Source organism: Hemitrygon akajei, chromosome 14 (assembly GCF_048418815.1).
Source record: "Hemitrygon akajei chromosome 14, sHemAka1.3, whole genome shotgun sequence".
NCBI classification, from domain to species: domain Eukaryota; kingdom Metazoa; phylum Chordata; class Chondrichthyes; order Myliobatiformes; family Dasyatidae; genus Hemitrygon; species Hemitrygon akajei.
In genome coordinates this window covers 15,774,077-15,799,849 of record NC_133137.1, presented here as the reverse complement: position 1 = coordinate 15,799,849, position 25,773 = coordinate 15,774,077, and the positions used below count along the sequence as shown (strand labels likewise).

Sequence of the window (25,773 nt, the reverse complement as noted above, 5' to 3'; positions counted from 1 at the left end):
TTAATTTGTCTTTCATCTCTAGGATAGCTAATCTTTAAATCATGCCAATATAATTTCCCTAAAAATTACACCAGTCTTTTGGCACATTGTCAAATACTTCTGAAAATCCAAATACCACTACATTTATAATTTCCCCATCTACTGTGGATTCCAGTTAACTGGGACACATCAGGACCAATACATTTTGGCCCAATTAAGTGGCAGCCCCAATTAGCTGAAGTTTCATGGAAGTAGTTAGAAAGATATACCAATGACCTTTTAACCAAGTAAAAACTCATGTATTTAAATGAAATACAGAACAAATTAGAAAACTGCCAATCCCGCTACAGTACAATAAAACTACTAGTCCCTAATAACTATGAGCGGAGGAATCATTGGCATATTCTTTTGATTGACTGTAAATGATCAAAATCAGCACAGACATGTAGTGCAGTTAATAGTTTGCCTTCATACAATACTATAGACAACTACAGCCTCCAGATCTTCACTTCCATTGCAACATTGTTGATACTTTCAAATTTTTCATATTTCTTAACTTGAAGTTGTGAAATCATTTCAATTCCATTCCTGTCAGTTTCTGGCGTCCCCAAATCTGAATGCTTGAAACTGCAGTGGGCAAAATAGTTCTGAGTTGTCATACAGCTCATTTCTCACTATTAGTGACAAAAAATTCACTACTTTCTGAACACAAATACATACAACTGACACTATTTAAAAATATCTTTAAGCATGGTGTAACAGTCACGCAAGTGCACACAACTGATGCTAGTTAGAAAATATTCGGCAACAGTATCGCTCCCCAATTAAGTGGCATAGTGCCCCAAATAAACGAAGGGAATCTCAGTTTTTTTCCTTAATTTAGTTTTTGTTCTTTAAGAGTTGTCACAAAAATATCTTCCCTGATTGGTCTGGACCAACTAACTGGAATCCACTGTATTTAGATTGTTATATCCTCAAAGAGCTCTAGAAAATTTCTTAAACTGTTTACCCTCCATAAATCCACACTGACTTGGTTTGATATTAATTTCATTAAAAGTCCAGGTATTTCTTCCTTGACTTAGAGACTAAGATGCCTTTACTCAGAAGTATCACCAATATTTTTCTTCAAAATAAAAAGTTCAATATTGCTATTTTGTCATTCGATTTCTCACTTCATCTTTTCTGCAGCTGAACATCGAAGTTACACAATTGTAATGTAAACAGGAAATCTAGAACTCAGTTTACTTAAAATAATTGGGACATGAAATAATTTATAGAGCAGATTTTATCTAAAATTCCAGTCAATAAACAAGACCTGATGCTATCATAAGATTACAATTACTTCTGTAGTTTGGGATCCCCATCTAAAAAAAATGTTATTTTAAGTGCCCAGGAGAAGTGTGATTACCTGCCACAACAACTGCCATCCCCCTCATAAGCACTTCAAGAACTGCACAACTTGTTCAAAGCCAGTTAAACTAAATTGATTTCAAGAAGGGGAAGGAGGGTGAGCATGTGACAGTTTTCATTGGCAAATCAGTGGTGGAGATTGTCACTTACTTTAAATTCCCAGGTATTAAGGTTTCAGATGACCTATCCTAGGCACAGCAAGGAAGTCACACCAGCATTTTTACCTTCAGGTGATGAGGTTTGGCCTTCACTGAACACTAACAATCTACTACAAATTTACTATTGAAAATATCAACTGGTTGGAGCATGGTCTGCTATGACAATTGGATGGCCAGGAATTCATACAGCTGTAGAGAGTAGTGGATTCAGCCAATATATCAGGGGCACATCCCTCCCCACCTTTGGTAGTACCAACATGAGATGCTGCCTTAAGGCATCTATCAAATATCCCCACCATTAAGGACTTGACATCCTCTTGCAGTTACATCAGGCAGGAGGTATGCAAGCATTTAGTGGCACATCACCAAGTTAAGGCTAGTTAATTCTTCTCAACCAAGCAAACTCACCACCAAACTGCTCTTGCTGGGAGTCATCACCTCCCTCTATAACTCAAACTGAGGTGAAACCCTCAGCACCCTGCTCCACTCCACACTCATGACTGTGTGGCCAGATTCCATTTTAACTAACTATGTTTGCAGGTGATACCATCATTGTGGGATGTAACTCAACAAATAGCAAGTCAGAGTACAGGAAGAAGAGAGGGAGCTTAGTATCAGGGAGTCATGATAACAATTCGCTCAATATCAATAAAGCAAAAGAGCTGATCATTGACAACAGAAAAGTGGGATGGGGGGGGGGGGGTTAGTACACAAGCTCTTCTCTACATCAATGTGAAGAGGTTGAGACCTAGGAACTTAAAGGAATGAAGATCACCTGCCATTCTACTTTGTTTCCCTGTACTTCTATTGTAGTATTTATACTTTATTCTGCATTGTTATTATTTTATCTTGTTCTATCTCAATGCACTCTGTAATGATTTGATCTGTACGAAGAGCATGTTAGACAAGTTTTTCCACTATCACAGTACATGTGACAATAATAAACCAAACCAAAATAAACCATTTGATTCTTGAACCAAACCTGCAGAATTCTATTACCTCATTATAGCTACACTATGACCACTTTGCATTATAACAGACTTATTTGCACTAATTGTTCTTTCTTGTAAAAGATTGTGCATAATTTGCTTTTCTAGTGAAGGTTGTACATTTGATGCCATGTACTGCAAGCATGAAAATAAATTTGATTTTGTATACTCGTATCTCAGTTCCAAAAGGACGTTCTTCAATCCTAAAGCCGTGCCCTCTTGTCCCAGAATCCCCTACCATGGGAATAACTGCCATATCTAATCTGTTCAGGCTTTTAACATTTGGGATGCTTCTATGAGATCCCCCCCCTGTTGTAAGTGAGTTGTGCAAACTCACTTGGAATGTGAAGCAAGTGAAGATAGACAGTAAATAGGACAAGGTTAAGACTTTAAAAAAAGCATTTGAATTATTGCATAGAGGGATATTTCTTCACCAGGAGGACAAATAAGCCTTCCAAACTCTACAAAAGGTAAAGATAGCAGCTAATTTGCTACAGTGGAACAAAGGAGAAATTTACACTAGCAAGCAACTCCAAGGAGTGGGATGTAGTGTTGTAAACATTCAGTGGACTTACGATTATTTTCTAATACCTCATCAACTATACAAGTAGATGCCACTTAGTTCCACTCATCTATAATAATCTAATACCTATAGATTCATTTCACTTTTACATGTGAAGGTATCATCTCAGAGCCTGCCCAGACTGCCAGTGATAAAGCACAATAGATACACCAACAGTTGCAGATCCTGCAAATGAAAAGCAAAATAAATCAAAAGTGCTGGGATCTAAAATGAAAATAGTGCTGGAAATACTTAGATCATGTAGCATCTATAGAGAGAAGCAGAATTCATGTTTGAGGTTAATGACCCTTCATCTAAACCAGAAATGTGAAATACAGTTATACTTTCAGCCCAATAAGGGAAAGGTGGAGAAAAGAAAAGGGAACATGCATGTAAGCATGGAAACGAAGACTGGTCAGTTGACAAAGCTTTTGCTGTCATCAAATTACTAAACGATGAAACATACAGGTCATATTTGGGTAGCAGATACCAAATTTACAGAACAATTTGTACATGCCAACAAGTGCTTAACATAATTCAAACAGGCTTTTACAACTATCAAGGAGTTTTGTGGTTTCCACAATTTGAACTCAATTTCCAGCTACCTTGGTACGATTTGAATCCAGGTCTCAGTGTACAAGTCTTATAAATTAGCATGCTCCTGTCCATTGCATATGAATGCATGGAAAATGTGCCTACTTACTAAACAAATGAGTTATAATTGTCTCACTGAACAACCTACATGTTTTGATGCAATCAATGAGCTACATTGTGAACACCTGCCCTTGAGCCACATAGAAGTTCTGAAGCTATTCCTTAACCAGAATGGACAAAAAATACTGAAACAACAAAATAACAAATTTAACATGCAATTTTTCTGCCACTGACTGCCGTAATCAAATGAACTAGTAGTCCACATAGAAGTACATTCATCATAGAATATTTGTAAACTGCAAGTTACTTTGTTTTCAAGATTACATGAAGTTAAACAACCAAAATACCATGAATGAACAATATTATAATACATAGCAATTCAAGGGCACATTGTTGTTCACAAGATAAACATACCACTCTGATTATATTGTAACTGAACGCTTTTCCACATTGTTATAATGATTGTCCTTTGGTATTTCTAACTTTGTTTACATAGTGCTGATGATTATGTATAGTATTATGTACAGATGATTACTATACAGTAGAGCTACGCCACCATTTAGTTGGGCATACTGTTATGATGGAAAATAACTGGTCCTTTGAGTCTCAACAGTAGAGGCCTGGACACAGTTTTAATAATAAGGAATTTATTTACATGGGGAAGTCAGGTCAACACAAGCAACTGCAATACACAGGAAGCAGTGTGGGGACAGGGTACAGTTACACAAACAAAGAACAAGGGAAAAGCACTATGACAGCTATCCCCCTTGACCTTAGATAGCTGCAGCTCCCTTACCAGGACAAACGATAGACCTTCCCAAGCATAAATCAATGCACTTACCTCCAATGTGGTGGTCTGTAAGAGAGGGCTAGCCAAGGGCAAAGTCTCACTTTTTAAAGCATGGGGCTGGGCGAGTTAATCCAATTAAGGTGACCAATAATTTAGGTGTGCATTGATTAGTTGGGAGGGACCAAATGTTGATTGGCATGTGGTGCATCTGTCACGTGGCCGGTATCTCTGGATACACACACCATGCCATCTGACTAGCAAACTTTCCTAACTATTGGGTGTTATGTCTACCCAAATACACTTTCAATTAATTTCAATTATAAATCCAGGTCAGATTAAGAGGAATGCAAGAAACATCACCTGGTGAGCTATCAAGCATTTCTGAAGTTAGATAGTGGATTATCAGAGTTTCGATTTACATTTAAAGTACCTTCCTAATATCGGCTTTCCCGACAGTCAGACCTAGAAATCCGAAAACATCAAATTTGCATCAATGTGCATACTCTCCTAGATCCCACTGAACTGAATATTTCATAAGCAACTTTTTAATCCATTAGTGTATTGAAACAATTTCCATACAAGATGCAATAATGCTTTATTTGGCCTGAACAAGTTCCCCAATTATTTCACATAGGAAAAATTGTTCCAAACGTTTGTAAATACAAGATCACTGATTAAGCTGTCAAAAAATAGATTTCATATGGATTTTACAGAAAACATTTGTCAAGCAATCTATGTACAGAGAAAAGATAACCATTTGAAAATTGATTAAGCATATAAAAGCTGATTTTGTACAGATGGTGTACTCAATGTCTGTACAGAACTGAAGAATGGATCAAGGCTAGAACCATAACAACGATTTGAGGGTCTCCACTAAATAGGCTTCAGAAATGTGTGAGTAACACTATCCAATAGCAAGAAGGGATAATACAGCATGACTGCAGTCACAAAAGCTGGCTTTAATAACAAGATTAAGTAATCTTCAGTGTATTGGAAGATCCGCAGATTAAAAGGAGAAAGTTTTAGAATGTGGGTATGAAGCACTATGGCAACAACATGTTTAAGATCTTAACAAGGCAAAGCAGGTCAGTATAGAATGACACAACAAAGGAGCAGAAAATTGAGTTTTCAGGAGCAGAATAATGATAAGTTGGAAAGCTGGTGGAGTGGAGAAGACGAGTACATCTGAGAAAATGCAACCATTTATGATGGCGACACATTGGGGCAAGGGAAATATTTAAGTATTCATGAATTGGGTGCTCAGCAAAAGGAGACGAGTGCTTGATATGGTAATAGCAAAATGGGGTATAGAAATAGAGTTGACAAACTTAATATCAAGAATGGATGTACTGAGAACAAGGAGAGGAAAAAGCAGTAGCCAAAAATAGTTAGCAATCACTGATTCACTATGATCTGCAACTGAAAACGATGATAGCTTTAATTTCAGTGGAGAATTTAAAACATAATACATTTAAAACTACTTAGATTGAGTACTAAAATGCTGGGAACTTTTAGATATCTTTTGTTTTTAGTATTTTTATCTCCTCCATTTTGCAACTGTGTTATTTGAACTTCACTAACTTGATTCAGACTAAACTTGAGTCAAAGAAGGATGCTCAACAGTTGTGGGAGTACTTGAATGCTATCACCGGTTATAAAGTTAAAAAAACAAGCAACATAAGAAACAGGACTTCACTTCTAGATAAGCCTGCTATGCTCACTTTGACCATCAAAACATGGAGCCATCATGAACTCCCACAGCCCCCTGAGGATCCTGTGATTTCAGTCCGAGGCCAACGTGCGAGCAGCCTTCATGAAAAGTAGTGGATATGGTACAGTCCATCATAGACAAAGTCTTTCCTAGCATTGAGCACATCTACATGAATCACTGTCACAGGGAATGTTGCTGTATCTTCCCAACATTCATTGGGAAGATACAGAAGCCCAGGACTTACCACCAGGTTCAGGAACAATTATTACCCCTCAACCATGTTGAATTAAAAGGGGCAACTTCACTCACCACGTCATTGAACTGTTACCTCAACCTATGGATTCCCTTTCAAGGACTCTTCATCTCATGTTCTCAATAATATACAAGCAATAAACATTATTTATCTTTTTTTTGTATTGTGCCGTCTCTACTCTTGCACACTGGTTGAATGCCCAAGTTAGTGCAGTCTTTCACTGATTTTTATTTTTATTCTATTATGGATGTATTAAGTATGTCTACAAGAAAATGAATCTCAGTTTATGGTGACATGGATGTACTTTGATAACAAATTTACTTTGAAATTAACCTTTCCAATCCAACATCAATATTTATGTAACTGACCACTAGGAGGCACTGGAGACTAATTAGCTACGAGTTCTCCAAGGCCCTTGCCATAGCTCAAAAGTTAATTTTTCCCAAAAATTCACAGCATCAAAATTTAATTCAATACATTAAAATTAAATTAAAAGTAAATAAGGTAGTACAGCAAAGCCAAAGATATTGTGGAAAAACATATCATGGATATAACAAAATTTCCAATACTGCAGTGCAACAGATGCTGTTGTTTGCATCTGCTCACTTTAAGTGTAGTTTGTGATTGTATAACTTTAAAAATGTAATATCAACTTAGTTCATAATTATTGAAAGATGGCATCCCTTTTAACTAGACTGCCTTTCCTTTCAAAAAGTTTACTTAAATGGCATTTTATCCTCAGATTTTAAAGCCTCCATTTTCATCCCTGGTAATAACTCAGTTCACATTTTGTAGAAACAGCAACTTTTCCTTTAAATGGTTATTTCCTATGTGACCGGCACACATATATGCTGGAAGAACTCAGCAAGTCAGGCAGAATCTACGGGGAGAAATGAACAGTCAACATTTTGGGCTGAGACACTTCATCAGGATTGGAAAGGGGGTGGGGGTGGGAGGGAACCCAGAACAACATTTCCTATCCTTCACCATTCATTAGAATAACCAGGATTCTATCTGTTTTTACATCCTTACCAACTCATACTGTTATTAGAATGCCTAAAATGTTGAAATTTAAAGTGGACCTCATTTGCTCAATATAAAATCCAACTTTAAAAAATTAAATTTAAACTCTAAGTGAAGAAATTAGTTTTCAACATTTTAGGTGCATTACATCTTCTGTACATTTGATAAAGCTATTCATTTTTAAAAAACATTTCAATAATTTAAAAAAATTCCCACAGATTTGCTTAAAACATTTAGAGAGCTTCACTACAATTTGATAACGTTATGAAGGATGAACAACTCTGATGGGTAGAAGGGTACAGAGTTGCCCATGTCCCCCCCTCCCCCCCCCCAGGAGAATCACAAACTGCTACTGTTACTACGCTGCTAATGAGAGAGAAAGAGACAAAGGGAAAACATACTGGGACTGGAACATTTGCTTCAGATAAGGGAGAGATAACACCAGGAGAGAGAGACTTGTTGACCCACTATATTATGACTCCTGAAAGACATGGCTCCAGAGAGGGCTGTTTACTTGGTACCATTCTGTTCATTAAAATTCCTCAGTGGACAGCCAGAGTGGGCTAGTTTGATGGACTAAGCCATTCAAAACTGATTGACACCCGAGTCCCCGTGAGTAGGGATAAAAGTGAAGTCTGGGGAGACACCCCTCAGACACACTAGTGAGCACTGCTTAAGTGTTGGAACCCACGTGAAGGTGTGGGGCATCGGAGACCAAACAAAGGATCGGTCAGTTTAACTCAGTGTTTATAGCAGGGCCGGTGGCGGCTTGTGTGTGTGTCCACCCTTGCCTGGGTGACGAGTCCACCACAGAAGAACGGTCTAGCTGAAGGACAGAGGGGTCATACCTGAATGGCCACAACACATCGACGGATCAAGAACGTAAAGGAGTGTTTGACTGACTGTAGTGGTCACTGTTTGCTCGCTCTCTCTCTCTCCCCCCAACGATTAAAACACAAGAACCAACAACTACCTCAGCACGTATGAACTGAACTTTATATTCACATATGACAATTCATTATCCCCTAGACATCGACAGAGCTTGTTTATTATTATTATTATACCCACACTTTTAGGTTTAGTATTGCTAACGTGTATTATCTGTATATTTGTATTGTTGATATTGATTTGTATATTTTACTAATAAACACTGTTTGAAAATAGTACCACCAGACTCCAACGGATTCTTCTATCTTTGCTGGTCAGACACCCAGTTACGGGGTACGTAACAATAACTACTGGCAAGCCTTAAATGTCACTGGTCTGAAGTGCATCGTAGTAACAATATTCAGGCCAAGTTCAGTTGAGGGGTTGAAATTGCATTTTGCATTGTATTTTTTTAAAAAAAATTCCTTAAAGCTTACTTATTAATAAATATGCTTCTCCACTAAATTTTCAGGACACAAGGCAAATATCTTCCAAAACAGTTCCATAAATTTCATTCATAAGATAGCAAAACAGCAAACAATTAATCCTTCACAGAATATTAAATAATGTAAGACAAATCACCTAGCCTACACATTGGCAGATGAGGCATTCTCTGCATCTTGCTCATAGGGAGATCTAGCCTTTCCTTAAATATATTAACTATTTACTTCAACCACTTCCTTGCCTGTAAACTTTATTAGTTCCCAAAGCATCATATCACTCCCCAAACATCCAATTTCCCTGTTTCTAATAATGGCTTTGTTTACTCTATCAAATTATAGCAATTCCATTCCAAGTTGAGACCCTGCCTATACTTTTCATATTAGTTTCAGAACAAGGCTATACAGTTCTTGTGAATCTTTGTATATCCTCTCCTTTTTCTATGATCATCATCAAATGGGCTGTTTCGATCTACTAAGATAAAAGTTTCACAAATTCTGGTATTTAGTTCCACCTTAGGGCTTGTTCCCCCCCCCCCCCCTCGCATAAAAACATTACTATCCCTTACATCACAACTTTTTAGTGATTAGTGTACTTGTATTTCTACTTAGGTTCAAATATTTCAAGCAGAACTAACTTCCCTACGCTTTCAAACAAGAGAAAATCTGCAGATGTTGGAAACCCAAGCAACACACACACAAAATGCTGGAGGAACTCTGCAGGCCAGGCAGCACCTATGGAAAAGATTACGGTCGACATTTTTGGCTGGGACGTCAACTGTTCTCTTTTCCATAGATGCTGCCTGGCCCACTGAGGTGCTCTAGCATTATGTGTATTGTCCCTACCATTTTTCTGTGCATGAATTACTTTATTAATTAAATACCAATTAAGGCTATTAATGCCTTATTGCAATTTATTATGGAGAGACTGGCTCTCTCCTCACCTCCCCACTTCCTATCCTCTAAATTTGGCTATGTCCACAATTTTAAAATCAATTTCATAGTGCATTTTTGGAGATTAAATAACTGAATTCTATTTCATTGTAAGGAAGATAGAATTTTATCTGTTTCTGCTAATTACACGACATTCCAAAATTTCCTAATGACAGTCTTGATTTTAATTTAAGAATGATCCTACTTTGGGAGTCTAACTACATTTGTAATCTGAGGTTTTGAATCAACACCCTTTTGTCTACATCAACATTGTCATGAAATCTTTACATTTAACATGAATCATCTCCCAAGCTTCCAAGAACACTTCACTTACGAACAAGCTGGATGAACTCAACAGGTCGGGCAGCATCCGTTGAAAGGAGCAGTCAACGTTTCGGGCCGAGACCCTTTGTCAGGCAGGGTCCTGACGAAGGGTCTCGGCCCGAAACGTTGACTGCTCCTTTCAATGGATACTGCCCGACCTGCTGAATTCATCCAGCTTGTTTGTACGTAATGATTTGACCACAGCATCTGCAGTGTACTTTGTGTTAAGAACACTTCACTGTTGTGCATAAAGTGTTATTGCAACAAAAAAGAGAGCAGATGTGGACACACTTGAGGCATTTTTATCCCAAGTGGCACGGTTTTTGAAAATTCCAGTCTTTATTTTGTTTTCTTTATTTCTCCTACCATACAAAAAAATGAACTTTTTTAAAGTATTCTTCCTTCTTAATCCTACAATTATTCAAAGAAAATGGTATCACATTAAAGGAGAATGGTGCAGTAGATTAAAAGTTTTCAACATAAAAAAGTATGAACAATTAAATAATAAATCTGCACAGCTTTTAAAGTGTGTTGTTTGTATTTGAACCACCCACCTATCACAATTTATTTAACAAAATCCCTCCTAACATCTATGAGGTTAATAGATTTCAAACAAGTGAAGGTAACAATTTTGCTGCACTTTAGAACTCTAGATTAATAGATGGGTTGGTAACTCATTGCAAAATACAACACTCCAAATATTTTGCTTGTACATTTATCTTGCTACTCATGTTACAATTTACAACCAGATAGCAGCTTCAAGTTAAAATAATTCTGAACTGAACACAAAAATGAACTATATTATAAATTATAACTCAGTTTATTTGCATAAAGATCTTAAAAATGGCTGTATTAATTATTAATCTTACAGAAATTTAGAGCTGTCAGAGCTTTTTCTGGATTTCTTTGCCAACTGATTATATGAGTTCATTTTGCAGCAATCTCAGAATTTGGTACACATCTCTCTTAAGAGTGCCAGAAAAAAATGCTACAGCATGTAACTCTATTATATATAATCTTAAGTTTTCAAATCGGTTCAAATAATTCTGCATAATAGGAATATTAGATTACACATTATCAATATTCAATCATTTGATGGTTGGGTATTTTTTTTCGTTTCTTTATGAATGGCCCAAAATTTATGAAAGAAAAAGCACTACACTCAGTGGCCACTTTATTAGGTACACCTGTATTCCTGATCAATAATGCAAATATCTGATCAGCCAGTCATGTGGCAGCAACTCAATGCACTAAAACATGCAGATGTGGACTAGAAATTCAATTGTTGTTCAGCCCAAATCATCTGATTGAAGAAATGTGATCTAAGTGACTTTGACCATGGAATGATTTTTGGTGCCAGACAAGGTGGGTTTGAGCATCTCAGAAACTGCTGATCCCCTGGAAATTTTCACAAGTAGTCTCGAATTTACAGAGGATAAAGCAAAATAACAAACAAAAAACACCTAGCGTTCGACAGTTCTGTGGGTGATAACACCTTTTAATAAGTCAGAGGACTGTTCAAGCTGACAGGAAGGCAATAGTAATTCAGAGAACAACATATTACAACAGTGATGTGCAGAAGGGCATTTATGAATGCACAACAGATCGAACCTTGAAGTGGATGGGCTACAGTAGCAGAAGACTACACCATGTTCCACTGCTATTCTAATACGGTGGCCACTGAGTGTATGTCTAAAATAATGAAATCCAAATCCAGCAAATGCTGCTGCTCAATTAATTGTGGCTCAGAATTGAAAAACATGATTCTGACCTCCAGACTGTAGACGGAAAAGCCTTGTAGACACTATTCTAGAATGCCAATTAATTACCCCAAATTTGATCCGTGCGCACAGACAGCAAAAGGGTGATTGTAAAAAAAGACAAGCAGGGGATTCATTATAGTATCTTCATAGGATCCATAGTCCTTACCTTTGTCTAACAGGTATGATGCTCTTGCTACTAGCTTGGATGAGAGCAGAGGAGATATACAAATCCCCTGTGACACTGAGTGGGCATGGGTGTGTAAAGGGAAAAAATTAAGTTCAAAAGCCTAGTGAATGGGCATTGTTTTCTGCAGTAAACAGTCATTATTAACCGATTTAAGTACAAATTGGTAAGGGGTAAATAAGATCAGATAAGTGAATGCATGGTTAAAAACTGACATAGGAGAATTGGGTTCAGATTCATGGGATGCTGGTACCAGTACTAGAGAAAGAGAAACCTGCTGCACTGGGAAAAGCTTCATTTGAAATCAATACTCTATTTTTTTTTTTAAAAAAAGCTCATTTTCTAGCCATTACACTAAGAAAAACATTTGCCTTAACAGCGACAAAGGATGGAATAGTTCGATGTTGAAAATGTGCATCTGCCTAGCTGTATTCTATTTAGCCCCTAATTGACATAAAAGAAGCACCAACTAAACCAGAGTTTAAAATTAAAGGTGAATGGGTAATTTACTAACCCTCGATACAACTACATAATAGTCTATTCTATTGCCTACTAACATTACTCTGAGTCCCATTGCTAATTTGACTTCATTATTTTTCATTACTTGCCAACTATTTTCTCACACAATCAAGGACTACATTCATTCCAAATAAATAACAAAACATGATTTAAAAGACAATGTTTTCATTGTATTTTTCTGCACTCACATGGCCTCTCCTGAGCAGAAGTTCCAGCCATTTAATGCTTCTTTTTATAAAAAATTAACAAGCCTCGGTTTCAGCAAGCTAATAAAGAAAATCACCATCATTAAGTTTTATTATGCTCTCAACCAATGTCCACATGAGCATCTTTTGAGTAAAAACTGGGAACAAGTACTTAAGATTAATTCCTCCCCTACCATGTTGCCAGTCTTCTGCTGCACCAAGGAAACTAATTAATTTCAGAGCAACTGAGATCAGTTTGCTTTGTGCAAATATACATGAAGCTTTGATTGAAAACATCCTAGGTCAATGTACGTACAGATGAAACTTCGTGATGCACTAGTTCAGCATTTCAAATGCTGCAAGCTGGAGCAACAATTACAGACTGTAGTAAATCATGCTACGCAACATCTGTGATTTTTACCAGCATGGCCTCGCTTCAGCAAGGGATTATGAACTATTCAAAAGTGGAAGCTGCATCTGCATTTATCTGCCAGATACACAAAATGAAATATGCAAGGTTTTACACTGTACAAAGCTTTAAATGTCCCAAGAAATCTCGATAGTAACAACCCAAAGGACAGAATAACAGGGTGCATAAAGTTTTAAGATGATCTCAAAGAAAAAGAAATGTGGAAACTTTCATTACAATTCCAAAGTTTTAGGGTTATAGGTCAATATTTCTGCTAAGAGGAAGAGAAATGCTTAGTAACAAAAGCAAAATTCTCAAAGTTCTATTGACTGGAAGAGATTAGATGGCTAGGAAGGGAAAAAGCAGCCAAAGTATTAAAGAAAGACAATTTTAAATTTCAAGTATTCCTAATATCCAAACCCATTATGGATCCAAAATGTTTTCCCAACAGGTTGAAGGTTCCACTGATGGTTTTGTTAATACAGCAAATGACTCAGCTATGCAGTCATAAATTTTACAAAACTGATGTGGCTTTGTGCCAAGTTTTTAATCTCAGGAGGCAGCAATATGGGCATAATTTAAAGTTGGGCAAGAAATATCTGATTCACTACCTTGCACTGAAACTACAAATACATACAATTAGTCAGCAAAAGATTGGACAGGGGCTGCCTCTCAAATGGCTCCAATAAGCAATTTACATTAGCTGTTGAAGCTCACCACTGTCCAAGGGGCAAAAGGCCAACCATTATTCTAAGTATTAGCTCATACCTTGGCCAGTCTTTTCAGGAAAAATGTTGAGCGGTTAAAAAAATAAATAAAGCCAGTTTAGAAATCCAAATGAAGATGAATAAATTATCTTCGTTACAAAGGAGCTAATTTATGGGTCTTATTGGTTAATACACAATATTCTGTTCTTATCCATTTAAATGGAATAAAAATCCACAAATGTTGTGCAAAGCCCTAAATTTAAATATAGACTCTGAATGCCAAGCCTAGTCAAAACAATTTTAAAGCTCAGCATCAGGTTGAATATCACCAGCATATGTCCTGAATTTTGTTGTCTTTGCAGCAGTATAATGTAATACATAATTACAGAAAAATCTGTGGATTTATATATTTAATTTAAACTAAATGCAAAAAGTAGAAATAAAAAATGTCAGATAGTGTTCATGAGTTCAACGTCCATTCAGAAATCAGATGGTAGCAGGGAAGAAACTGTTCCTGAATTGTTGAGTGTGTGCTTTCAAGCTCTTGTACCTTCTCCCTCATGGCAGCAAAGAGTACAGGGCGAGTACAGGGCAAGTCCTGGGTGAAGGGGGTCATTAATGATGGATGCCACCTTTTTGAAGAATCTGTTAAATTGTTCAGTGTTTACACCTGGCAAAATTGGATTCACAATACTCTAGCTATCAAAAGCATAGTGGACTTTTTGAATTTTTTTGTGCAGTGCTACATAGAGGTCTTACTGTCACTGTTGGGAGTCTGGTATATCTCAGGACAGCATCTCTTTATGGAAGATGCAGGGGAAATTTCAAGCTCCGACTCCAACTAATTAATTTGGTTCAGCATTATTCAGCACACCATTTTAACATTATAGGAAAAAAATTAGTTTAGAAATCTCCATTTGTTCACCACTGTACATAATTATACACCAACTGTGTCATGTACATGATATCCAGTTACCAACATAATTGAAACAAAGCTAAACCTTATCAAAAATGATACAAACCAAATATAAATTGCTTAAAGTGAGAAAGAATATAACATGACAAACTCAGTTGAAACAAAAAAAGATGCAGCTGATTACAAGATTAAAAGGATGAATTATATCTGATTGACAACCATATTCTCATATACCTATAGATACTGAAAGACTGCTTAAAACTCAGTCACTACCTTCTCCATCCCAAAGAGCAGCATTAAATTGGACCCAGAATGCCTAGCTTCCTATGGTTGCACATTGAAACTTTACAGCATTAATGACCTTAGATGCCTTATCATGCAGGAACTAACAAATCAGTTTCTATAAACACACTATCAGAGTTTTGGAGGCTGCAACACAACAGCTTGAAGTTACAAATGCAGTGTGATGTCTCAAAACAAAATGATTGAGGGAAAACCACTTCAGAATAACTTCATACATCAAAACTTAGATGACATGATAAAGAACAAATTTTTAAAAATACAATCTGGTATAAGTTAAATCATCTACTTTAATGGAAGCATTCTTGGTTTTAAAGTGGCAGTTTCAGACATTTAGCTTTTCACCTAAAATAAAATCGAGCATTAGAATTATTCACAATGTGCTACATCACCAGCATTTGAACCCTTAATACTACATTTAAAATAAATGGGTTAGCACTTGAAGATTGAAAATTTTAAAAATATGAATTTGGCAGTTTCACATTAGGACTTACTTCACCCCTGAAAAGCAGGAATGTTCTATATTCAAGAAACATTCATGAATTTTCTTTTAAGTCTGATTCAGAGCAGTTGGCTTAACTGTCCACAAATTTACATTTTACTACCGATTAGCTCAGTTTATCAGCTTTAAAGTAAGCACACCTTGATTCTGATATCACACTCAAGGTGGCAAGTGAAGCCACAGGTTGATTCAGGGACATTGTAGTCATTTGATGAGTAAATATTCTTAAGACTGTAGTCATTTATGGGTAAATATTCAGACCTAAATTCCCATAGATTCTCCCATCAGAAATTTAAATTTTAAAGTTTTTACTCAGAAACAGACTGCCCTTACTCTAATCAAATGACAAAAGGCATAATAAACAAAAGCGAATGTTGCAAAGCGGCAACGCTCTCCCGGGGATATACCTCAGAAATCACGAGAGCTCAAGTGCATTCAATTAGTATCCAAAAATTATGTAGTGTGGCAGCTTACAGCAATTCTTTTCAACTCATATTCACGATTTTCTCGAATATTTACCACTTACCACTGCTTCTAAAAACCAGTGTTATCAGTACGTCACATGAGGTGATAGAAATTAACAGTTTTTTTAAAAGGTGAGAATTAGAAAATATCAACTGACACGATGCCAGTTTTGCTTAAAACTATATTGGTTTTAATTAGATGTCTAAATGAAGCATATATTGATATATTTTTTTAAAAAGTTGTAACTTGGAATCACTCAGGGCACCCTACATGGCTTTCAGTAACATTTAAATAACAATGGTAATAAATTGGTTATCAAAAATAAAATGACCTTTGACTGCACACTTTGCAAAATGGTACCGTAGTTATCTACAAAAGATGCGTTTAAAACATTGATTTTATTTAAGCTGTTTATGATATCGAGTTCAGGGAATTTTCAATTGATGTCACTAGAAAAGATGAATTGCAGCATGAAACTAAATATTTGAACCCCCTTACATTAGCCTCAAGCTGAGGGGGGAGGGATGGGAGATGGAAAGCGCCCAAGATATTTCATTATAAACACCAAGCGAAGAAGGCAAACGCAGCCACGTTGGACAGAGGCGAACAGCAACTACATCAGCTGAGCAGCACCAAAACCCTCACGAACTAATCCCACGACTACTCATTCAATAAAACTGCGGCGGCTCCCATCCAGTTAAAAACTCCGCTCAGGCTACAATGGATGCCATTCGGGGCTGACGTTTCCACAGGACGGGAATGTCGTCCAAAGAAATAGACGGCGAGGCTTTAAGAATAAAAGGAAACTAAAAGCCAAGCAGCGCGTATACGGCGCATATCCCCGAACGCTGTCAAGATGGAGGGCGGACACCCTGAAAGCAAACAACTTGTAAACTAACCTGAGCACCAGACCAGCTACCGGCTTCTCCCCCCAGCGCAGACAACATAAAACTGTCCCTTCCGTCCGGGAGCACTCGAATACAAGACTCCTCGATGCCCGGAACTGCCTTTTTATTTCACTGAAGAAAGGTCATTTTCATTTGTTATTATTTTTCTTTCCAAGGAGATGGGATTCCGGCTCAGAACATGGCGGCGGGAGGGGAGGGGAACGTCAACTACCCTCGCTACGTCACCCGGCGGCCACGCGCGCTCACGAGCGGACGCCGCGCCCCCTCCGGCGGAGCGCGGCCGCATTGGCTGAACGCGACCATTTGTTTTCAAACGGAGCTGCGGGCCACGTCAACTCCTTGGAAACGCCCTTTGAACCGGCAGAGCTTGTCGGCAGCCAGCCTGGGGTGGTCTGGTGTCAGCATTTGGAGCGCTATAAGGTTTGATCCTAAGCAAATAATTCTGTAAATGTTAAGTTGTACAGAGCTCGTTTCTTTGTCAAATCGCATTTATGACTATGTTCCTCTGCCCTTATGTGTGACATAGGAAGTGAATCCAGGACTTTGGACATGATACTTGTCTTCTTGAGAATGGTTATATTTTATAACTCATTGACTTAACTTGCGAGGATGTTCAGTGATAAAACTACATTGTTCTACACGTTTCTGACGTCAAATACTGCAGCCTTTTGAAATTTGAAATAAATACAGAGGGCTTGATGTTTTCTTTCTTTGAATGGGTTCCATGATTCTTGTTTCTTGGCTGCCTGCAAGGAAGACGAATCTCAGAATTGTATACTGCATATATACTTTGATAATAAATATGCTTTGAGTCCTTTAAATACTAGAAAAAGCTGACCGGGAACTTTGGTGGATACAGACCTGATGTTTCAGGCTTTTGATCTTTCAGTTGATCTTATATGTGCCTAGAGAAGTCAACAGCAAACGAACTGAGTTAATAGCTAGATGATGGAGAAGGGAAAATATTGGATCATAACTTCTGTGATGCCATCTTCCTATCTTCAAAGTCGGATTTTGCATTTTAGTTGGCTTACTGCAAGAGCAAGGAATTTGGTACATTTATGATTTCCTCAAATTTGTTCAGTGTCTTTTATTATTGTGATTAAGATCTTAAGTTGCACAAAGAAAATCGGAAATTTGATAGTAGGTCTGCAGATTTTTTAAAAAAATATTGTGTTAGTATACTCATCTATTTGGTGCTTAGAAGATACATATGGCTGGCTTACTTTGAAGTTGAGGAAATTTTATGTTAATCATTGCTGACAGTTTGTTAAAAGTAGAAAATAACAGTACAAATAGTTGCAGTTACAGAAACGTGGCTGCAGGGTTGGGAACTGAACATTCTGGAAGAGAAGCAAAGCGTGAACGAAGGTGTCGGAGCATCATCAGTAAAGCAGCAATCTGTACAATAGTGAGCAAAAATATTAGCTCTGAGAACTGAACATGGAATCCATATTGATGAAACCAAGAGCAGAAATTGTTAGAGGGATTTCCAAACTTCAAAACAGTGATGGTAATGTAGAGAATGGCATTAGGCAAGAAATTAAAGATGAGGGTACAACTGTATCTATGAGTGTCTTCAATGTGGTTATAGATTGGTTCATTGGTTTACTATTGCCATGTGCATTGAGGGACTGGAAAAAACTTGCCCTGCATACTGTTCATGCAGAACAATTCATTGCACCAATGCACTGAGGTAGTACAGAGTAAAACGATAGCAGACTGCAGAATAAAAGTTAGTCACGGAGAAAGTGCAGTGCGGCAGACAATAAAGTGTAAAGTCATAACAAGGTACATTGTGAGGGCAAGAGGACAAATTAAATTAACAATAAACCGAGAGGAGAAATATTTAGAGTGCATTTATGACAGACAATAGGTGCAGAAGTAGACCATTCGGCCCTTTGAGTCTGCACCGCCGTTTTGAGATCATGGCTGATCAACTACTATCAATACCCGGTTCCTGCCTTGTCCCCATATCCCTTGATTCCCCTATCCATAAGATACCTATCTAGCTCCTTCTTGAAAGCATCCAGAGAATTGGCCTCCACTACCTTCCGAGGCAGTGCATTCCAGACCCCCACAACTCTCTGGGAGAAGAAGTTTTTCCTTAACTCTGTCCTAAATGACCTACCCCTGATTCTCAAACCATGCCCTCTGGTACTGGACTCTCCCAGCATCTGGAACATATTTCCTGCCTCTATCTTGTCCAATCCCTTAATAATCTTATATGTTGCAATCAGATCCCCTCTCAATCTCCTTAATTCCAGCGTGTACAAGCCCAGTCTCTCTAACCTCTCTGCGTAAGACAGTCCTGACATCCCAGGAATTAACCTTGTGAATCTACGCTGCACTTCCTCTACAGCCAGGATGTCCTTCCTTAACCCTGGAGACCAAAACTGTACACAATACTCCAGGTGTGGTCTCACCAGGGCCCTGTACAAATGCAAGAGGATTTCCTTGCTCTTGTACTCAATTCCCTTTGTAATAAAGGCCAACATTCCAATAGCCTTCTTCAATGCCTGCTGCACTTGCTCATTCACCTTCAGTGACCGATGAACAAGGACTCCTAGATCTTTGTATTTCTCCCTTACCTAACTTTACACCGTTCAGATAATAATCTGCCTTCCTGTTCTTACTCCCAAAGTGGATAACCTCACACTTATTCACATTAAACGTCATCTGCCAAGTATCTGCCCACTCACCCAGCCTATCCAAGTCACCCTGAATTCTCCTAACATCCTCATCACATGTCACACTGCCACCCAGCTTAGTATCATCAGCAAACTTGCTGATGTTATTCTCAATGCCTTCATCTAAATCGTTGACGTAAATCGTAAACGGCTGTGGTCCCAATACAGAGCCCTGTGGCACCCCACTAGTCACCACCTGCCATTCCGAGAAAATGATATGATAGCATTTTGGAGCAGTATGTTGAGGAACCATCTAGAGAATGAACTATCCTAGACCAGGTCCTCTTTAATGAGAAGAGATCTGTAAACAAGCTTGTTGTGCAAAATCCTTTGAGAAAGTGACCATACTTTGAGAGAAATCTTCATAGGATGAAGAGCAGGAGAGATACGGTAATATTGAGACAATGGTGTGTCAATAAGGAAAGTTGTGAAGATGTGGGGTGTAAATTAATTGGCTTTGACAGACTGAGAAACATTACTTAAAGGCTTGACAGTAGACAAATGTTTAAATAGTTCATGGATAAACCATAGAAATTGTTCATTGCTATCTGGTACAAAAGCAAAGTTTGAGAAGTGGTTTGATTGTTCATGTCAGAATAAATTAAGGATAGTATTAGTCCAGGTGGAGAAACATAAAAAGGTCAGAAAACGGCAGCAAACCTGTGGAGGGCAAAGAGATTCATTAGTAAGGAGAAAGTACCGGTATGTGTATAAGCTTGAAGAAAGTATGAAAACAAAAATTTTTGTATAAAAGTTCTGAGAAGAAATGAAGACAAATTCATTTCCCTCACAGTCAGGACAGGGTACTTTATCAGAAAACAAAGAAATGGCAGATAAATTCAGTTCAGACTCTGGTTCTGCCTTCACAATGGAGAAAGCATATAACGTCTGAGAAATGGAGGGAAGCATAGGGTCTGATGAGAGAGAGTAACTGAAGGAAATTGGTATTATTAGTGAAATGATGTTAGTGGAACTGATGCTTGATATATATCAGATTCCAGTTTTTCTGGTTTCTCAGAACATTTAAGGAAGTGGCCCTAGAAATCGTAGATGAATTTGTGGTTCTTTTCCTGTGGATTGAAGGCTAGCTAATATTTAAAAAGAAAGTAGAGAAAAAAAAATAATTACAGATTGCCCATTGGTAGTGTTAAAAATACTAGACTCGTTTTTTTTAAAATGTAAAAGTAGAGTTCTAGGGAAATGGTGACCGGATTGGACAAAGGCAGCATTGATTTGTGAAAGGAAAATTGGTATAACCAGTATACAAGTGAATGTGGTGCAGTATAAGATTGCCTTGCAAAATTGAAACACGTGGGATTTGGGGTAAGGTGTTGAATAGATAGGGAACTGTTTGTTTGATAGGAAACATGGCGGAGCAATAAAAATGGCTGAGTAAAAAGCAGCGACTAGTGGGATAGAACTTTACAGTTCTTTGGCCCATGAAGTTGTGCTGACCTTTGAACCTACTCTAAGATCAATCTAAATAGAATATGTCAGAAATTGGTACTGGGGCTCTAGTTATTCACAACTCATTCAATATTAATGAAGGTTCTAAATGTAGTATCTCCAGATTTGTTGGATGATACAGCACTGGATGGTAAGTTGAGACCTGACAAGCATGCAGAGAAACTCCAGGTTCATTTGTACTTGTTCAGGGAGTAGGCAAATACATGCAAGGTGCAGTATAAAGGTGAGACTAACCACTTTGATGGTAATAATATGAAAGTCAGATTGCTATGTGAATGGTGTTAGATTGGGAAGCGAGTCAGTGCTTGGGGATTCTGGTGTTCCTTTCACTGAAATAAGCACATAACTCCTGCAGGTGATTAAGAAAGAAAGTTGTGTGCTGGCTTTCATAACAATGGGACTCTAGAATAGGAGCAGAGATGTTGTGATTGAATTGATAAGATTGCACCTTGAGTATTGTGTGCAGTTTTGGTCTTCTATCTGAGGAAGGATGTTCTTGCAATATAGAGAATTCCTGGGGTAATGGGACAGATATATGAAGAAAGATTGAGTTAATTAGACTTCTATTCATTAAGTTTTAAAAGCATGAGAGGAGATTCCATAAATTAATGGCATTTTAACAGAACTGGACAAATTAGAATGGTGATTGTGATAGCTAGGGTGCCTAGGCCCAGAGATCACAGTGCATAAATTATTTATTCTCATTGACATAAATACCCTTCATAGAAAGTTAGGAGAAAATGAAAGCAGACTCTTTCTTGTTCAAGTTCAGTAGATTTCATCCATATTTCAAGGAAATAATATTTGACATTCTTTTGATAATTTTGCCTACACTGCCCATGACTGCACTCCATGGGCAGTGAACATTGAAAGAAGCAAAGTGCAGATTCTATCAAATTAGCAGTTTTCAGTTAGCATTTGAAAGGTAAAAATGTAGTTTTGACAGAAGAAGGATTCTGCAGTAAGTTTGGAAGAGGACAGAAGTGCAATGTGTTTTTTTTGCTCATCTGTACTAATGTACACATCAGTTCCCAGTGTGTGATTGTAAACTGCTGATTCAGTAATTTCTCCTTTCATTTTCAAATCTAATTTGCCTTTTTTTGTATGCGAATCAGAGATAATTTATAAAATCAGTTCAATAACTGCTTTGTAACTTTACGTAAACATAAGAAATAGGAGCAGGAGTCGGCCATCTGGCCCATCGAGCCTGCCCCACCATTCAATAAGATCATGGCTGATCTGTCTGTAAACTCAGCTCCATTTACCTGCCTTTTCCCCATAACCCTTAATGCCCTTACTATGTAAAAATCATCTAACTGTATCTTAAGTATATTTAATGAAGAAACTGCAACTGCTTCCCTTGGCCAAGAATTCCACAGATTCACCACTCTCTGGGAAAAACAGTTTCTCCTCATCTCCGTCCTAAATCATCTTCCCTGAATCTTGAGGCAATATCCCCTAGTTCTAGTCTCACCTACCAATAGAAACAACTTTCCTACTTCTATTTTATCTATCCCTTTCAAAATTTTGTATGTTTCTGTAAGATCCCCTCTCAGTCTTCTGAAGTTTATATTAATTATGTTTACTGGCAAGGATAGCATTTGTTGCACATCCCTAATCAAGCATGAAAATGTCGTGATGATCTTCTTTCCTTTTTCTGAGGATTTGCATACACTTCTCTTGGGCAGGGAATTATAAGATTAAGACCAAATGATAGTGAAGCACTGGCAATCTTTTTCCAAGTCTGGTTGATGTGTGACTTAGAGGAGGATCTAGCCACTGTCATGTTTCCATGCCCCCGCTGCCCTTGTATTTCTGGGGGTTAGAGTTCACAAATTTGAGTGATACTGCTGTACATTTTGTGCATGGTTTACACTGCAGCCATCATGCATTAGTATCGGGGGGGGGGGGGTGGGGGGGGGGGGAAGGACTGCATAGTGGTTGATGGAAAGTCAATCAAATGGGCTGCTTTGCCTTGGGTGATGTTGAGCCTTTTGTTAATGACCTTGTACTCAATTGAAGAGCATTTTACCACACCCTTGATTTAAACCTTGTGGGTCTGTCACTGATCACAATGCCCAACCTTAGTCTGGTTCTTGTGGCTGTGTTATCTATGTGGTTAGTCCAGTTGAGTATCTGGTCATTGGTGACCCCCGGGATATTGATAACTGTGCCATTGAAGATCAAGGATAGGTAGTTCTGCCTTGTTGGAAATGGTCATTGATAAGAATTTCTGAGGCACAAATATTACTTGCAATTTATTATACCAAAATATTAATTTGAGACTTCCAACCATCTTGTATACAACTATCACCAATAACTTATGAAAACCACACTCTTAGAATCCTTTAGATCTTTCTAAATATTAGTATGGAATTTTAATGTCTTTTATAATAAAATAATGGAATTCATCATTTAGTCAGAACATAATATATCTTGTATTTGGTAAGCTTTCAGCAAATTATGGCTCAATTTGTCCTTGGAAAGAAGAACATCTAATCAGCGTTGGAAGATGGGTTGAATGTTACTTATTTTCTGTCAAGTTGTTTTATCCTGAGCACATGCCCAAGTGTTCTGGTGAGATAAGTTAAAGCAAACAAAAATAAATTCGCATTGCGCAGTACTAATACTGAAGTTGCATTCCGCCGCTTCTATCTTTCTGAATTCTGTGGTTGATCGGAAGGGTTTGCATCTCCATGTGTACTGGTGCAACAACTGATAAAACAGCAAAGCTGATTTGCAGCTTGTGGTTCTTTTGAATCATTGCCTTTGGCCTTGTCATAATTAATATGCATAGTGTACCGTAGCTTTAAGATAAATACAAAAATGCTAGATAGTCATTAGATTAAGCAATATGTATTGTGAGCGTTTAAGTTTCTCAATAACAGCATCTTATCAGAACACGTAAAAGTAAGAGATTTTTTTGAACTTGTGAAGAAAACAAAGGAAATTTCTGTTGTAGAGCAGAGATCAAGGCTGTCCAGTGGTCAATATATGTCATAATATAACTATGGAAGAGAATGTGGGTAGTTAAACAGAAATAGTGAGATGCAGATGTTATGAATGTACCACAGCTCTGAGGGGCCAAAGGGTGCGGGACCAGCCCCCTCCTTCCGGAGAATCGCAAGATCGCTATTAATTCAGGTCTTGGACCCAGGAAATGAGAGACAATGCAACGGATTTGACCATTGTTCTTAGAGACACCTGTGTGAATTGCAACTCTATAGTACGTGCCAGCTATCAGGGACATGGACACCCTCGGGCAATGTGGGGTGGGGATTGTATCACCCTACCTTGATTGACATTTACAAATCTGCCAGTCATGATAAAAAGTAGACTGCAGGAGGCAGTACCCCAGCGACGCACCAGAAGGAGAGACCATCGCTCATCGCTCCCGTGATGACGGGAAGCTGTTCGGGAGCCATGTGTGATTCGGTTCCCCTAGCTTGGGGAATGAGTGGTTGATAACCCCAAAAAAGACTTCGAAATGACAACGGGGAACCCACGTTCCCGATTCAACGAGTTGAGTCCAAAAGGCTGGCAAGTTTATTTTCTCTCTCCAACACGTGAGACCCCAGCGGTCCCTGAAAGGCTAAAAGCCTGTATGAACTTCCGAGACTTTGATATTTCCATCGGACAATATTTTTACCCCAGACAAACGATAGAGCTACTTCTTATTGTTGATTATTACTATACCCGCACTTTAGATTGAGTATTGGCGACGTATATTATCTGAATGTTTGTATTAACCTTACTTTTGTGCCCCTTTATAAATAAAAACGTTTAAAAATAGTACCATCAGATTTCAGCGGACCTCTCTCTCTTTGCTGGTAAGTGACCCAGTTACGGGGTTCGTAACACAGAACACATGAAATTCCTGAAATCCAGATGAATTTTGAAAAATATCAGCAAGCCAGGCAACATCTGTGCAGATAAAAACTAAGTTAAGGTCACAATTTTTTCCCTCTATAACTGTCCTCATTCATCTCCCTGTACATTTTGACAGACAGATCAACTATGATAACAGAGTTCACAAAAAATTGCTTTCAGATTAACCTGTCACCACCCTATTATATTTATTCTCCTGTCCTGAAAGTCTCAACAATGTAAAACTTCTGATTTCCTCATTCTCCTAGCTCTTGACCCGAAGCATTAACCTTTTTTGTGCTCCGTCGATGCTGCCTAAATTGATAACTATCTTCAGTAATTTATGATGCAATTTCATATTTTCAGTATCTACAATTATATTCTTTTCAATTATTTTTTGACCTATTGTTGTGATGGAAAATAACTGGTTCTTTGAGTCTCAACAGTAGAGGCCTGGACACACACAGTTTTAATAATAAGGAATTTATTTACAAGGGGAAGTCGGGTCAACACAAGCAACTACAATACACAGGATGCAGTGTGGGGACAGGGTACAGTTACACAAACAAAGAACAAGGGAAAAGCACTACGACAGCTATCCCCCTTGACCTTGGATAGCTGCAGCTCCCTTACCAGGACAAACAATAGACCTTCCCAAGCATAAATCAATGCACTTACCTCCAATGTGGTGGTCTGTAAGAGAGGACCAGCCAAGGGCAAGTCTCACCTTTTAAAGCA

At 38.0% G+C, this 25,773-nt stretch overlaps 2 protein-coding genes across 10 annotated transcripts in view; one reads left to right on the top strand and one right to left on the bottom strand.

Moving 5' to 3' along the window:
• Nucleotides 1-17,213, bottom strand: part of mtmr3 (myotubularin related protein 3) — a 77,956-nt gene extending 60,743 nt beyond the window's left edge. For all 8 annotated transcript variants that reach the window (XM_073065507.1, XM_073065509.1, XM_073065508.1 and 5 more), the window contains exon 1: nucleotides 17,003-17,213. Coding sequence is in view for 1 of the 8 variants with exons in the window: in XM_073065512.1 (XP_072921613.1) it covers nucleotides 17,003-17,050 (48 nt within the window). In the remaining 7 variants the exon portion in view is untranslated. The remainder of the gene's footprint in view (nucleotides 1-17,002) is intronic.
• Nucleotides 17,114-25,773, top strand: part of ascc2 (activating signal cointegrator 1 complex subunit 2) — a 46,189-nt gene continuing 37,529 nt past the window's right edge. Inside the window, exon 1 of one of the 2 annotated variants that reach the window (XM_073065517.1) lies at nucleotides 17,114-17,132. The gene's annotated coding sequence lies outside the window, so the exon portion shown is untranslated. Of the gene's footprint in view, nucleotides 17,133-17,337; nucleotides 17,432-25,773 lie in introns of those variants that run through there. The other variant, XM_073065516.1, reaches the window with a different exon arrangement.